Source organism: Sander lucioperca, chromosome 2, assembly GCF_008315115.2.
Source record: "Sander lucioperca isolate FBNREF2018 chromosome 2, SLUC_FBN_1.2, whole genome shotgun sequence".
In the NCBI taxonomy this organism is placed as follows: Eukaryota; Metazoa; Chordata; class Actinopteri; order Perciformes; family Percidae; genus Sander; species Sander lucioperca.
Genome location: NC_050174.1, coordinates 1903499 through 1917500, shown reverse-complemented (window position 1 = coordinate 1917500; position 14002 = coordinate 1903499). Strand labels below are relative to the sequence as shown.

At 40.2% G+C, this 14002-nt stretch overlaps 3 protein-coding genes across 7 annotated transcripts in view; 2 read left to right on the top strand and 1 right to left on the bottom strand.

Moving 5' to 3' along the window:
• Positions 1-521, top strand: part of ssbp3b (single stranded DNA binding protein 3b) — an 18328-nt gene extending 17807 nt beyond the window's left edge. For both annotated transcript variants that reach the window (XM_031318396.2, XM_031318395.2), the window contains one exon: positions 172-521. In XM_031318396.2, coding sequence (XP_031174256.1) covers positions 172-201 — 30 coding nt within the window. In that variant the 3' untranslated portion in view covers positions 202-521. The remainder of the gene's footprint in view (positions 1-171) is intronic.
• A 6178-nt stretch (positions 522-6699) lies between these two features.
• dio1 (iodothyronine deiodinase 1) lies at positions 6700-9379 on the bottom strand. 3 transcript variants are annotated; one of them, XR_004899103.1, is made up of 5 exons: positions 8963-9374; positions 8633-8776; positions 8008-8207; positions 7498-7676; positions 6700-7363 (listed from the first exon to the last, which is right to left on the bottom strand). XR_004899103.1 is itself a non-coding variant. In XM_031318478.2 (4 exons), the coding sequence occupies exons 1-4, from the start codon at positions 9297-9299 to the stop codon at positions 7611-7613; spliced, it is 747 nt and encodes a 248-aa protein (XP_031174338.1). In that variant the 5' UTR covers positions 9300-9374; the 3' UTR covers positions 6700-7610. The 3 variants fall into 3 exon arrangements, 1 of the variants encoding a protein (XP_031174338.1); XR_004899104.1 differs by having other exon boundaries at positions 6700-7676; positions 8622-8776; positions 8963-9379; XM_031318478.2 differs by having other exon boundaries at positions 6700-7676.
• Positions 9380-12926: 3547 nt separating this feature from the next.
• The window catches only part of LOC116063262 (zinc finger protein GLIS1), a 78196-nt gene continuing 77120 nt past the window's right edge, over positions 12927-14002 (top strand). The window contains exons 1-2 of one of the 2 annotated variants that reach the window (XM_036008505.1): positions 12927-13299; positions 13442-13770. In XM_036008505.1, the coding sequence (XP_035864398.1) occupies positions 13491-13770 (280 nt within the window). In that variant the 5' untranslated portion in view covers positions 12927-13299; positions 13442-13490. The remainder of the gene's footprint in view (positions 13300-13441; positions 13771-14002) is intronic. The other variant, XM_031318145.2, reaches the window with a different exon arrangement.

Here is a 14002-nt window from a genome sequence, read left to right as displayed (position 1 = left end):
TTGATGAAGCCAGAGGTAGAGCGCTGTTGACCACACAGAAAAGCCCCAGTCACAGCATATTAACACCAGTGAGTGTGGAGAGCTAGCTGGGCGTCTGACCAAGGAGAACATGCTAGGGAAGAGGTGTGCGTGGATGTGTGTTTTAATCCTCTCTTCTGTGTTCCTCCACAGTACTCTCCAACCATGACGATGAGTGTGTGACCTCCCCTCCACCCCACCCGACATTATATGCCATCATTCCGAGGATCTGAACTCACTTTAGGACACGGCCAAACACATCAGCACCGAATCAGGGACAGGCGCCATTTTGGTTCCACACTAACGCCAGAATGCTGATCGGAGAAAAATCTAAATGGCTGGCGACTACTGCTCCTTGCTCAAAATGAAGGACAATTTCTCCATTTATCACAACCCCAAGTGTGACGAAACCAGCTACTGAAATGCATACATGACACATGTTCTTTGCAGAGTCCCCATATCCCTCTCAGTTCCCTCAACCCTAGAGCAAAGAGAAAAAAAAAATGTTGACGTTTACCTCTTGTACTTTTTAATTATTGCTTTGTGGTGCAAGATGTGCAGGAAATGTCTCCGCTTTTGTCATTTAAAACACTGGAGAGTGTGCAAATGCATTGTGAGCTTGGAAAGTCTTTGTCTCGTCATTTTACTTATCGCCATGCATACTGTGTCACAAAAGTCAGTTGACGTAGGACTCAGAATTTGCCTTTTACTCTGTGGCCACCTTTATGAATAATGTACCGTCCTTCCCAGTGCCCACCCTTCTATTTAAAGAGGTTTTGTAAGGGGAAAAGACTTGAAAGATTACAGCTTTTATTTCGACGACCTTTCACAGTATGTAAGTGCTCAGATGGTTCTTACAATGCCAAATTGATCTTGTTTGATCAATTTTAGTCTCCTATCGTTGACAGCAATGCGATTCGGCGCTCTTGGCTGTTTAATTTAAAGAGCTGGATTGCTGTTGCGTTCTGTCAAGGGAAACCAGACTTCGGCATAAGAAGTGAGTGCATGAATGCTGAGAATCTGTGTACAACATACTACCTAGTGCTGCTCTTCTCTTATGTGGACACCTGCTTTAAGATGTGGTGTGTATCTCTACCTGTCTGTGCTTAACACTCTGTGCTCTTCATCGTCGTAGCCTTCCGTGTTATCTTCAGTTTGGTTGATTATGATGCAATGGCTATGAGTGAGCTGCCCATTTTAATCTCTCATACTGATTGGTTGTAACATACTTCCTTCCTGTATCATTGGTCGTCCCCTTGGCCCTGCCCCCTTCTTGCCTGCCCACAATTTTTTTTTTTTTTTTATATATTTTGATACAATCTTTGACTACATATATTGCCCCAGTTATTCAGTTAGTAAAAGCTTTCTAAACCAATTCTAGTAGGCATCATTATAAACTTAGCAGCAGTCTTGTAAATGTGATGAGAATTTTTATTTCTTTTTTTTTTTCTGTGAACATTACGCATTATAAACATCTGTCCTATGTTGCCTTTATTTGCTGATATTTTTTTATTTCAAATTGAGGAAAGATTGCTTGTTAATATAATTTTACAATAACTTAACTACCTGTGTGGGTTGTTTATTTCGCCTGAATGTAGATTCATATCCCATTAGATTTAAGAGTAACTAGAATATGCTACTGAAGCTGGGGACAAGGTTTAATGAATGCTTAAGTTACACATATACAGAGTATTTAACTGATGCATGAAAATAATGAGAATGATGTTTTGCAGTGTAAAAGACCTGGAGAATTCCATCTTCAGCTTGCGCTCATAGCACACAGCAAACACACTGGCAGCACACAATAGCTCATTGTTGTGGCAGGTGTGGGAAAAATACAGGTATAAACGTATAATTGTCCAACAGTCAGCAGCTAATATTACATTCACATCTCCTCTCCTGGTTAATGCTTCAGCAACACCACACAGCAGCCTGTAGCATGCAGGATGCACTGGCATCACCAGATCACCGGTCTCCTCACTTGCATGTATTTGTGCCTGCGGTGGAGTCCTCATCACAGATATTAGATGTCTATGAGTTATGAGGAGTTCCATACGAAGACATTTCTGATTGTGTAATTTTGAATAATTTAGTATCCAAGGGGTAAAACTATCCAATATTTGCTGTAGTCCACAGCCACAAGAACGAGGAAATCCTGGGCCATGGGGGAGACTTAGTGGCGGGGAAACACTGCAGCTTGGGCTGACCTGCTGTGACTTGAGAAAGGACGAGGGACACAGTTGTATGCATCAGTGGTTCCCAACCTGGGAAACGGGGACCACTCCAGTGGGTCACTAGATAAGTCTGATGTGGAGCAAAACGATTAAAATGAAGTAAAGGTTCTACTACATAAATTAGTATTATTCTCCTCCCCCAAATCTATCGGGATTTTTTTGTGTGAAAGATTGCATAGTTTTACCTGAATTCATGAATGATCCATAGACATGTACAGTATGTTATGCGGGTGGGGGAAACTGGTTTACACTACCTTGTGAACTGTTGTCAGATTATGTAAGATTTTTCTTTACCTGCCTATTTACCATAGCTGGGGGTCTCCTTCGTGGGACATTCCTCACTGTACATTGATTGGATGACAACAAGATATTGTTGTTATCCATTTTCTGAATCAAAATTGGACTTTAAAGGTCCAGTGTGTAACATGTTTAGTTGTTCATTATCAAAATCTCTGTTGCCCGTTCACAAACTTGTCATTTTTCATGAATATTTACCACCACCATCAATTCCAAGTATTCCTTTTGGCTTGAAATTTACATTTGCATTCGCATGAACTGGGGTAGACGCTCCATATTCATGCATGAAATACGTTAGCCGGTAAGGGACATACAGGACATACTGCTCCGCCTTTCGCGTTTACGCTGTCACATGATAAACTCACAGATGCTGCTAATGCTGCTAATGGGTATCGTCACTTCCCGGCCCCGGCAAGTTTGAAGAAAGAAACAGCCTTCTTATTCGCCCAGAAAAAGAAAAGGGATATTGAAAAGAGCAAGAGACCCGCTTTTTGAAGCGTAAAGGCTACCGTAGCTGAAATACTTACTTTGAACTGCGTGGCGCGAGAGAGTTGATTGCGATATATGATCTCAACACTAGATGGGAGATATTCCCACACATTGGACCTTTAAATGTTCCGAATCAGACCTGCATGCTAAATGCAAACAACCATACTCACCTTTCTGCTCTCGCCCCTGGCTGTCCCTCGCTGAGGAAAGGAGTTTGCTATCTGGATTTGTCCATGAGTAAGTCAGATGGAGTAAGTGTAGTAAGAATATGCATCCAAAAAATAAATTGCTCAAATGACAGTAGTAAAGAGACGTGACAAATGGAATTTACCACCTAAAAGGAAAGAAATATCACGGTATGAGAATTTTACCTTTACAAATTTACACCTGGTCGGTAACCTTAGGCACAAGTGGTGAGTCACCCAAGAACCCACTAGCACCTAGCCATTGCTGAGTGGGTTGCCAGGTTGTGTCTAAATCTCATGGCGTGACTGTGAATGGTTACTGTGGGGGTTCATTTAGAAGCTGTCCGTTTTTTGTTTAGTCAAGATCTATTCATCTCCACCTGCTGGACAAGGCCGTGGGATACAGCTGAAAGGTTGGGAACTGCTAAGTAGCTGAACCTTGAGTTTAGAGTTATAACAATGTGTTTTATCTATTGTTGTAATTCTGAATTTTTGTGGGTTCCTTGGAACTTGTTATTCTCCTTGTGCTGCTTTTTTTGTCTTTGGTCATCATGTCTAGATTTTTAATCTTAACAGGACAACCAGTCTAAAAGGTAAAAATAGGCCCTTCATGCAGCACTTGTACTCTGTAAACCCCTTCGAAAAGCCTCATTGTACTATGAAAGGTCCTCCACTCTTCATAGATGATTCATCTGTTCCCTAAAAGTTGGTCGTTAAAAATCAAGATAATAACATCTGAATCAAGGTTTTGCAAATCAGTAAATATATTAAAAACAAATAAAAAAGTAAATGTCAAGACTCGTAAAGTGCAGCTTAAGCCAGCTGAGGTTATTACATTGAAGGAAGTAAATATGTTTTTTGTAGGCCAATCGATTTTGAAAATGATACAAATTCAGCCAGATGGGTCACCGCAGTGTCTAGGAGCCAAAAAGAAAAATGTTTTTCATATCTGTTGCTCTCCTGTTGGGAGTAAAAATGGCTTCACATTGCCCTCTGGTGGGCTTAAAAGGACCCTCCTGTTTTGTAGAGACCTCTGGCCTAGACACAATTATTTCCACTCCCTTAAAGCAACTGAACATACTGCTCAAGCTGGCTTCAGTTTTACGTGAATCTTAACAAAGGTCCATGGTTGGAAGGGTCTGACGGTGTTCTGGTTTCTGTCTAACAATAGGAAGTAAGGCTGAGCTGCTGCTGGCTGCTCTCCACAGGATGTGGCCTGGCTGGGCTCGATCCAAAGCTGCTCTCTCCAACTTTAGAGCCAAACAGTTGAGGTTGTGAAAGCTGTAGCAACACAAAACTGCTTTGTTGTTGTACTGTGTATATATATATATATATATATATATATATATATATATATATATATATATATATATATATATATACTGAACCTTGACTGCACTTTTCAGCAGCACTTTATCACAGCCACCATTCCAATAGTTTGATTTAATTTTTTATTTATTTAATTGTGTATTTAGATAGGGACAGTGCATATTAATGGACATCAGTACAAGTACACAATGTAAATATGCTAGAGTTAGCACTATAGCTAATTTCCATCTATTGTCCCTAGGCAGATACATAAAAAGAAAAACATAAAAACAGTAACAAGCATGCAACACCCTCATAGTTTGAGAGGCAAGACAAACACTAACAACAACAGTCAAGACAAAATACAGAACAGAACAGAACATGTGATTGTCACACATAGTGAAATGTGTGAGGCAGTTAAAAGTGAGTGCAGCTTTGGTTTTCTAAAAGCCAGAATTTTAAATGAGTTTTAAAATTGATGTATGTTGGACGGTCCCTTATTGTGGGGGCCAGGCTTTTCCAATATTTATTTCCCTTTACTGACAAAACAGTTTGTCCAAATGTGGTGCACCTAAAAGGTATTACACAGTACCCTTTGGTGGAGGCCCTTGTACTACCACCACTCTCAATTCTTTGAAAGAAGTCATTCAGTGGGGGTGGGGCATAGTATAGCCTTAATATACAAAACAGGCATACTTAAAACAATATACTTTAAACAAACGGATACATCTTTTTTATTTGGTTGTTTGCTGTAACTGTTGTGATTAATGGCCCATGTCCTCTTGTTTGTTGTGTTTGTGGCCTAACCCGAGGGACAATAAAGATCTCAACTGATACTTACTTTTATCAGCAGGGTTTACTTTTTTTTTTTTTTGGCTGGGGGGGGTGGGCTTGGGGGGGGCTTTTTTGGCCTTTATTGGATAGGACAGCTGAAGACAGGACATTGGTCGAGATAGGGGGATGACATGCAACAAAGGGCTCCTGGTCGGAATCGATACCCGGCCGCTGCGGTAAGTCGTGCGCCCCTTAGAAACCAGGTAAGCTACCAGGGCGCCCCAGCAGGGATACTTTTACAGTCACTTTTACACTAATCAGACATGTCAAATCCCACACTGCCACTGATGCTGCTCTTTTATTGCGTGCACAAATATTCCAGGAAAATATTAAAAAGTACCCAAATATACAGTATGAGCAGGTTAATAATGTAGTGATGGTGTTAAGAAGAGGAGGCAAAAGCTATAACAAAGACAAGAGGAAAGCCAATTAAACTAATTATAAAAAAATACTGTTTTAACATTTGGGAGTCTAATTATTCTTACCTTGAAGGGAATTCAAATATTTGACTGATGCATCTTTAGTATTTTCCATTATCAAATTAGCTACTCTTTCACCACTTACACAGACATAAAAAACTAAGACCTTGAAAAGCCATAACACTCATATTTGATCAAATTGTTACATAACACTAGGCATAACGAGAGGCAGTTAGTTTTGTAGTGAAACTGGCATTTTATATCTAATTTTAGACACAACGGAACCCAAAATCAATAGATGTGCAAAGATTAGACAGTTAGGTATTAACTCTATCAGGACCTTAATGCCACACACAACTCCCACGTACATGTGTGTGTGTGTACTTGATTTGTTGAACTTGGCATGACCCACTTACAGTACAGTGGGTTTACTATTTATCACATCCAGACAAGACAGCAAACAACAGCCAGATTGTCATGTGGTGTCACACTGCTGTGTACGTCAACATTAAAGACCTGCAGCCATGATCTTAACAGAAACATGATGTAAAAATGAAAACTTCTGGAGCTTTACAGACTATCTTGTTTTGTCTTAATGGGTTGGGTTGGGAGGGGATGAGTCACAGCGACTCAGAGAAGCGACAATACAACTACAGATGTGTTTGAAACAATGGCTTACAGTTCTGATTTTTTCTTTTAGCAAGTCCCTGTGAGAGCAATAACTTCGATCATCAATGTTAATGAAAACGGACCAACCAAATGTGATTGATGTTGGTTTGCATCGGAACAAGGGCTATGGAAACATTCAAACTGATAATTTGGCAACCAGTGTGATGATAAAACAAACAAAGTGAACAAATGAAGTGCACCACACTTTAGGTCATATGTTGCATAAAAATTGGGAACTTTAAGCCAGTCTTCCCAGGTTATTCTTTATTATACTACAATGCAACATTCAAAAGAAATACATTTTTTTGTGATATAAGAACATTCAAAGGAAATGCAGATGGTTATATACATTGAATGTGTCTAATCACAAATGCTCCTACATAATTCAGAGAAGGTCTTCCTTTGAGTAATCCATCAAATTACAGTTACCAGAGGTTTGCACTGTAATCATCATATAAAAAGCAGTCTTCTGTGAATCATCTTGGAGCAATCAGCCAATCAATTTTCTATGTCACATCATCATATAAGATACAACTCCAGTGACATCTGTTTAAAGGCACCATTTCTGAATATGGGCTGTGTGCATTCCACTTTGGATTGAACATTGATACTTTCACAGTATTTATATAGCACCTTAACCTGCTTTATAATAATAATAATAAAAAAAGATTGTTTTCAATATGGGACATTTAAATCTTAAGGTCTTTTAAACTTTGGAATTAGGAGACATCTACTGTACACCATGTGATACCTCAAACACAAACTCTTGCCTGGACTGTATCTGTGTGTCTCACTTTATCTGGCTACAGAAATCAACGGTTTAAACTGCAGCCGTCATTAAGAAACACTGAGAGGCAAGTTCTTGAGTACAGGAGAGCCTGGAAGCAATTACTAGTGCAAGTTTTGAGGGGTCATAATATTTCTACTAGTGCAATGGTTGATGCCAGAGAGCAGATTTAGAACTACATGTAGATGTGGCAGTCAATTGATTTGAGCCTTGAAAAAAACAAACAAACAAAAAACGGTGTTAAATCAGTCATATATGTTGGTTACGATGCTGACAACCCCATCCCATGCTGAACAAAAAGACACACACCTACATATACAGTACATCAGACTGGTCGGATGGCGAAGACATGTCTTGACTTGAATCAACCTTATTTCATCTTCTCTAGTAACAAACGCACCTCCATAGGATGGTAGCCCATAGGCCCCATGCCCCCCTAGAGAACACAAAGAGAGGAATGTTAGTGACACTTTATAATGTGTAATTCTACATTTCTGGCATGGCTAACATGGGCCTGGCTCCATGCCAAGAATTCGAGAGTTGTGTCTCATTTTTGTCGCTGCTCCTCCTCATGCGATAACGTGAGTGCAGATAGCATTGGGACCTTTACACCCACAATGCTGGTAATATATATATATAGATATATATCTATATATATATAGATATATATATGACTGTGGGGTGAAATAAAATGTCCCTGGAAACTCTTCAATCACAAAATAAAAGTACAGGAATTTGTCTTAGTGACAGTGGTGCACAGATCTCACCTTGTAGACAACTTTCCCAGCCTGCAGCACATAAAGTCTCTCAGGCAGAGCACCATACTTTATGGCAGAGACATTATTCATTTCATCCACAACCACGGGACACTGGGGCTCCTTTTGAACCAAGATCTGTGCTGCAGACAGCCTGTCCTCCAGGCTCTGGTGCTGGTTGATGTCAAAGTTGTTGGTAAAGGCCCAACCGTCTGACACAAACATAAAGAATGTGACACTTTTTTTTTTTGTTTTTGTTTTGGTGAGCTCAAAGATTCAACATTTAGTTTTGGTAAAATTTAAAATCTGATCACATAAATCAAAGAAGACTTGACATAAAAGCGTGTATTGTATTACCTCATCATCGTATTAAGTGATGTAATCATGCAATAAATAAATTGCTGCATTTGAAAATCCTCCACAGCAGGTATTTCTTTTTTTTCATCAATATGTAGACCTAAGTGGTAATGGTCAATAGACTATTCTGTACTTTCAAGGGTAAGGAAAACCACTTAAGTCTTTCAGAAAAGTACTTATAAATAAAAGTTTGCCTGCCTTTCCACTTACAGATTTTGGATGCATGGTTTCTCCTCCACCAATACATTTCATGGTGATAAGGACTTTACCTTTCTCTCACCTGTTGAATGTGCCTCGGCGATGTAGATCACAAGAAAGTCAGCTACATCGCTGAAGTCCTTGACGAGTTGCTTGAACTCCTCAAGTTTGTACATAAACGGGGGTCAGGTGCAACTTCCAAAACTCAACACCAGCGGCCTGGTATCTGCAGAAAAACACAACAGCTCTAAATTTAGGAGCGAGAGAGAGAGAGAGAGAGAGAGAGAGAGAGAGAGAGAGAGAGAGAGAGAGAGAGAGAGAAAGAGAAAGAGAAAGAGAAAGAGAAAGAGAGAAAGAGAAAGAGAGCGCCAACAGCTTGAATGTCATCAACAGCTTGAATGTCATCACGCACCTTTCAAGTACTTGTAAACACTTGTGTTCTTTCCCTCCATGTTGACCACAGGTGTGTCTGGAGCGTCTCCTCCCAAAAACGCCTCTTGTCCGAGAGACAACCACAGGTGTTGAGAGACGGTTTTAAAGAAGTTTACAGAGCCAAACGTCTGACCCCAATCTTCATACTTAAAGTTGGGATTCTGAGTCATGGTGGTCTTTTCACCCATTTTGAGGATTATCTTCTTGGTGAGACTTGGTGAAATATATTGCATAATCAAGATTATGAGATTGATTCCTATCATATAGCAAAACATGCATGTTGTCGACAAATAGACCATCAGTCTTTGCAAAGACATGTTTGCTCCTTGAGGGTGAACTGCCGTTTTCACAGCGCCTCAGTCATCTGATTGTTAAAACATGTCGGGTTGCCGCCCACTCGGCTAACGTTGGATAACAGCTGCCTTCATGGCCCCTTTTGAGAGCTCGTACTTTGTAGATAGCAAGTAAACACGGGTCCTTTGTGATGCATACATTGATGTTGACGTTTCCATCTTACCAGACCTCCCAGTGCTGTTGGAAACGATGGCACTTTAAAGGTCTTCCTTTAGGACGCTTTGTCCGAAGCAGAGAAGTAGCCATAGGCAAAGGAAAAAATAGCATTTGATTTCCATGGACATGGTTTGCTATCTTGCTGGCTAGAGGTGGATTCACGTTAGATTTGTGACACCCGTACGTGTACATAACGTTCTAGGGTTTCCTACACAAACCTTAGGGGCTTTAGGTCATATTTCGTGATCTGACAGATGTTTTCAACATTTCAATCCAATTTTTCGGTAACACTTTACAATAAGGTACACAAAAATGTAGGTAGTTACTGAGGAACGAATGAGGAACGAACGAAGAACGAATGAGGAACGAATGGTTAGTTAATGATTAGTTACTGATTGACTCATTCATTTAACAGACTGGTAGCTACTGTTAAATGAATGAGTAACGAATGGTTATCGTTGCCCATTCATTTAACAGTAGGCCTAGCTACTGTTTACCATTAACTAATCATTAGTCCTTGAATCACAGTCAATCAGTAAAGTCATTAACAAACCATTCGTTCCTCATTCGTTCCTCAGTAACTAGGCTACCTACATTTTTTTGTACCTTATTGTAAAGTGTTGTGTTTTTCTAATGTAGATCATAGACTGTATATTGGACGGATTGACAGCTTCCCAAAAGTGAAGCTAAAACCAAAGAATTTTACGCTGATGTTTGTTCAAGTGTTTGATTGACAGCTGTGACTTGCGATTTGTCGGGCGTGTATGGGCGGGACTTCAATAGATGGTCTAAATTCACTACTCTAAAGTTAAGGTTCAGCCCTCCTAGTCTAGTTTACTGCTGTACTCTATGCATAGCTGCACTTAATGTTAGTAATGAAACAACAATCTGCCACATCTCATGACTGTGAATAAGTATGGGTATTTAAATTAAGATTAATAAGATTTTGGTCTGCTGGCACACCTTGTTCACCGTAGATAGCCCCAGTGATGGATGTGTCTTGCTTGCTGGATCATTTTTATTCTCAGAAACAATTGTGACCATTGGGCGATCTAGTTAGTGGTTCCCAAAGTGGGGGCCGGGTACCCCCAGGGGTCCTTGAGGGGGTTCCAGTGAGTCTGAAGCAAAAAGGGGAATCAAATTCCAGCCATATGACACAATGACAGAATATATGACTATTTTGGTCATGGGTTTCATAAATAATCTGTAATAAAACATCTAAAAGCAAAAAATCCTATCAGATGGGGGTCGGTGGTTAAATTTGTGTCAGTTTGGGGGTCCTTGTTTGGGAGCCACTGATCTAAAAGACCATGAAACTGATGCACTCAGTTCCCACATTTATCGTGCGTTCAGAAAAAAATAAAACATTTATTTTCAATGGTTAAAGCTGTTCTAAATTATTCACTTTTGTACCCCTCCTTGACTTTCCTCCCTTCCTTTCCTTGCCAGCAGGTAACTGCCCCAGGTCGCCATTGGTTTATGTTATTAACATATGTGTATTCAAATGTGTGCACTGTACTTGAATGAATTCCAATGCAGAAATTATGATGATCAATCTGCCCATGTTCCTTAAATTGCCCAAGTTGCCTACTACCAGGTAGGTGAAATAGAGGAGATGTAACATGCAGGCAATCTTCAGTCACAGTTATTTAATCACTTGAAAGTATAATATGTGGATTCTATACATTCCTTTTAGTTTTTGACTCTATGTGAAAAATAGACAAAATATGTAATTGCATGTAACAGTGTGTGCACTAGGCTTAGGATATGATTTTTAAAACTACAGGCCTATATGTGGCAGTCACAGTGTTATATTTCAAGATTTATCAAAGCATACAATAACAATTAAACAATAGCTTACTTCTTGTAAACAATAGCTTACTTCTTGTAAACAATAGCTTACTTCTTGTAGCCTATTCCATTCAGAAATTGTTTTTTGTACTTGATCTGTTATCAGTTCACCATCACTTGATTAGTGATGAGTTGTGTTTAGAGACCCAGCAGATGGTAGGATACAACGGTGCAAAAGTGTTGATGTCAGAGTCCCAAGATTACATTTAACCAGACTCAGTTCTGGGCATTTTGTCTTGGAAATGACATATGTAGCTTAACAGCAGAATAGAGAGGAATACAATGAATAAGATATGTTTCATGTGGTTTCCAAACTTCTTTACTGAAAATAAAACAGCATTTCAAAGAGTTACAGAGTTACAGTGAATGAACAGCTAGGTGCATACATGCTCAAAAGAACACATTATATCCATTGCTTAAACCATCAACAGACGTTAAGTGCTTTATCTCTCTCTCTTTATCCTGCTGTCGTCCATGTTCATCCACGTGGAATCATATTTCCAACAGCACGCAAAGGCAGCATCACATTACCGTCCTGCATTTCCGCGTTTTTAAAGCCCAAACCTATCGCACAGACAGAACCATTTTGGCGCAACACAACACACTCTCTACAGAACATTTATAAACTTCAACTCGACCGTTTTTTGCCACCTGCCCGCTTGTATTTTGCACTCTAATAACCATATGTTTGATGTTACTGACGGTGTCAACTCTGACCTTCAGGGTTTTTCTTACTACGGAGAGGCCACTTGGTGACGCTGTAGAATAGCATTTCCCACATAAACGCTGTTCTAGATGAACCAGCTCTCTTAACACGGAGTTTATCACAGGAAATAACAATTTAACGCGTATGGACGTTGGCTAGACCTGGCAGATAACTCTATTTCATTCTTTATTTTTAAGTAAGTTCAATTTTAAAGCCATATTCCAAAGATATCCGGTAATCGTTTGGATATTTTTTTTTTAGCAGTCAGTCAGACGTAATGAACCATGATCCAGAGAATAATTTAAAAATAACTGAAGAAATCATGCAGTTGTGAAATAATATTAGGTAGGCCTAGCTCAAACAAAACAACAGCATGCTGAACAAAATGCCCCTCAATGTGTGAATTCTAATAGTTCAGTTCACATTTTCATTCACGTTTTCAGGAGAAATGTTGCATTTGGAAACAATATTAACCTAAATGATGTCAACATTCTGCTGTAGGCCTATGAATTCACATCCCAGTTTTTTTTAAGTAGCCTAGAGGCCTAACGTTAACTGTGCGCAGTTGTCATTAATCTCTCTCTAGCCTAAATTGATTAAAGTAATTATATAAAAGTCCAAAAAGTGATGTGCTTTACATCGGGATAATTCTGAATTTCAGCTAAATTTCAGTGGTATTTTCAGCATTATAGCCTACATGTTTTGAAACGAAGCAGAGCAATGGCTGATATGATTTGATCATAACGCACCGCGGGCGTAGCCTACCTACTGCACAAAAGCTTGGAGAACACCGTTGTTAAATTATCTGTTTAACTTTATTATTATTATTTTTTACATGAAACGTTGAAGACTGGGTAACGCGCGATAGGCTACATGCCTACCAGCATGTGCATGCTGTAGCTCGCAAACTTCACATCCGAGCTCGCCAACAGCAGTCTTGAGCCATCTTATCCTCCCACAGAAACACGGACACAGTCTTCATTGGTGCTTCTGAATCCCGGGTGCCAATCAGAGAGAGAGAGAGAGAGAGAGAGAGAGAGAGAGAGAGAGAGAGAGAGAGAGAGAGAGAGAGAGAGAGAGAGAGAGAGAGAGAGAGAGAGAGAGAGAGACGCATGGGATGCTGATGACTGATCCTCACTGAGATGATGCTATCGATCAGGCTTGCAGTTGCTCTCCACTTCTGTTTGATAAACATGCTGATGTGCGCAATTCGACTTTTTCGACTGTTCCTCATTGGATAATTGAATAAGGTAGGTGTTGCCAAAATCTCTAAAGTTTAATCGTTCTGTTGGATGTGTTGATTCTAAAGTGAATGCATTACACGGAGGAAACAGCCCGTCTTCGCGTTGATGCAGTTTGCAGTGATAGTCATTTTTCTTTTCGCTTGCGCAGGTAATGTGAGCAGCAGAGCCGCACACTGCATGGGAAAGCCGAGTCATCGATGCAGAACCCCTCAGCGCTGTTCGGGATGGTCAGCCACTGTCAGACCCCAACTTTTACAGACTTCACCGGCTTGTCGCTCTCCGTCTACGGCAGCAAGGCGGACATCTGTACGCGGCGGGCCGGGAGCGCTGGTTTTGGTTCGCAGATTTGCCGGACTTCCCATGACACCCTGAGTCAAATGAACTGCGCCAGCCCAAAGAGTCTCGGCGCATCCGAAGAAAAGGCGCATCTGGCAGGCAAAGCTCCGCGCTCGTGCCTCTCTCTTCCACCCGTGCAAGGTAGGCTCCTTAGGCCCAAATGTCTTTAACTGATGCTGTAGAAGTTTTTGGGGGTTATAAAGTTGATTGAGTGATTTCTGAACACAGTGGATACATTGGATTAATCCAATAATTCTCTTCTTAAAATAAACTATAAGGTAAACAATAACAAATTCAGTCAAACAGCAGCTGTGTCAGTCTTGCCAATTTGACCAATTAGCAGTTTCTATGTTATTTGAGATAAAAAGCCATC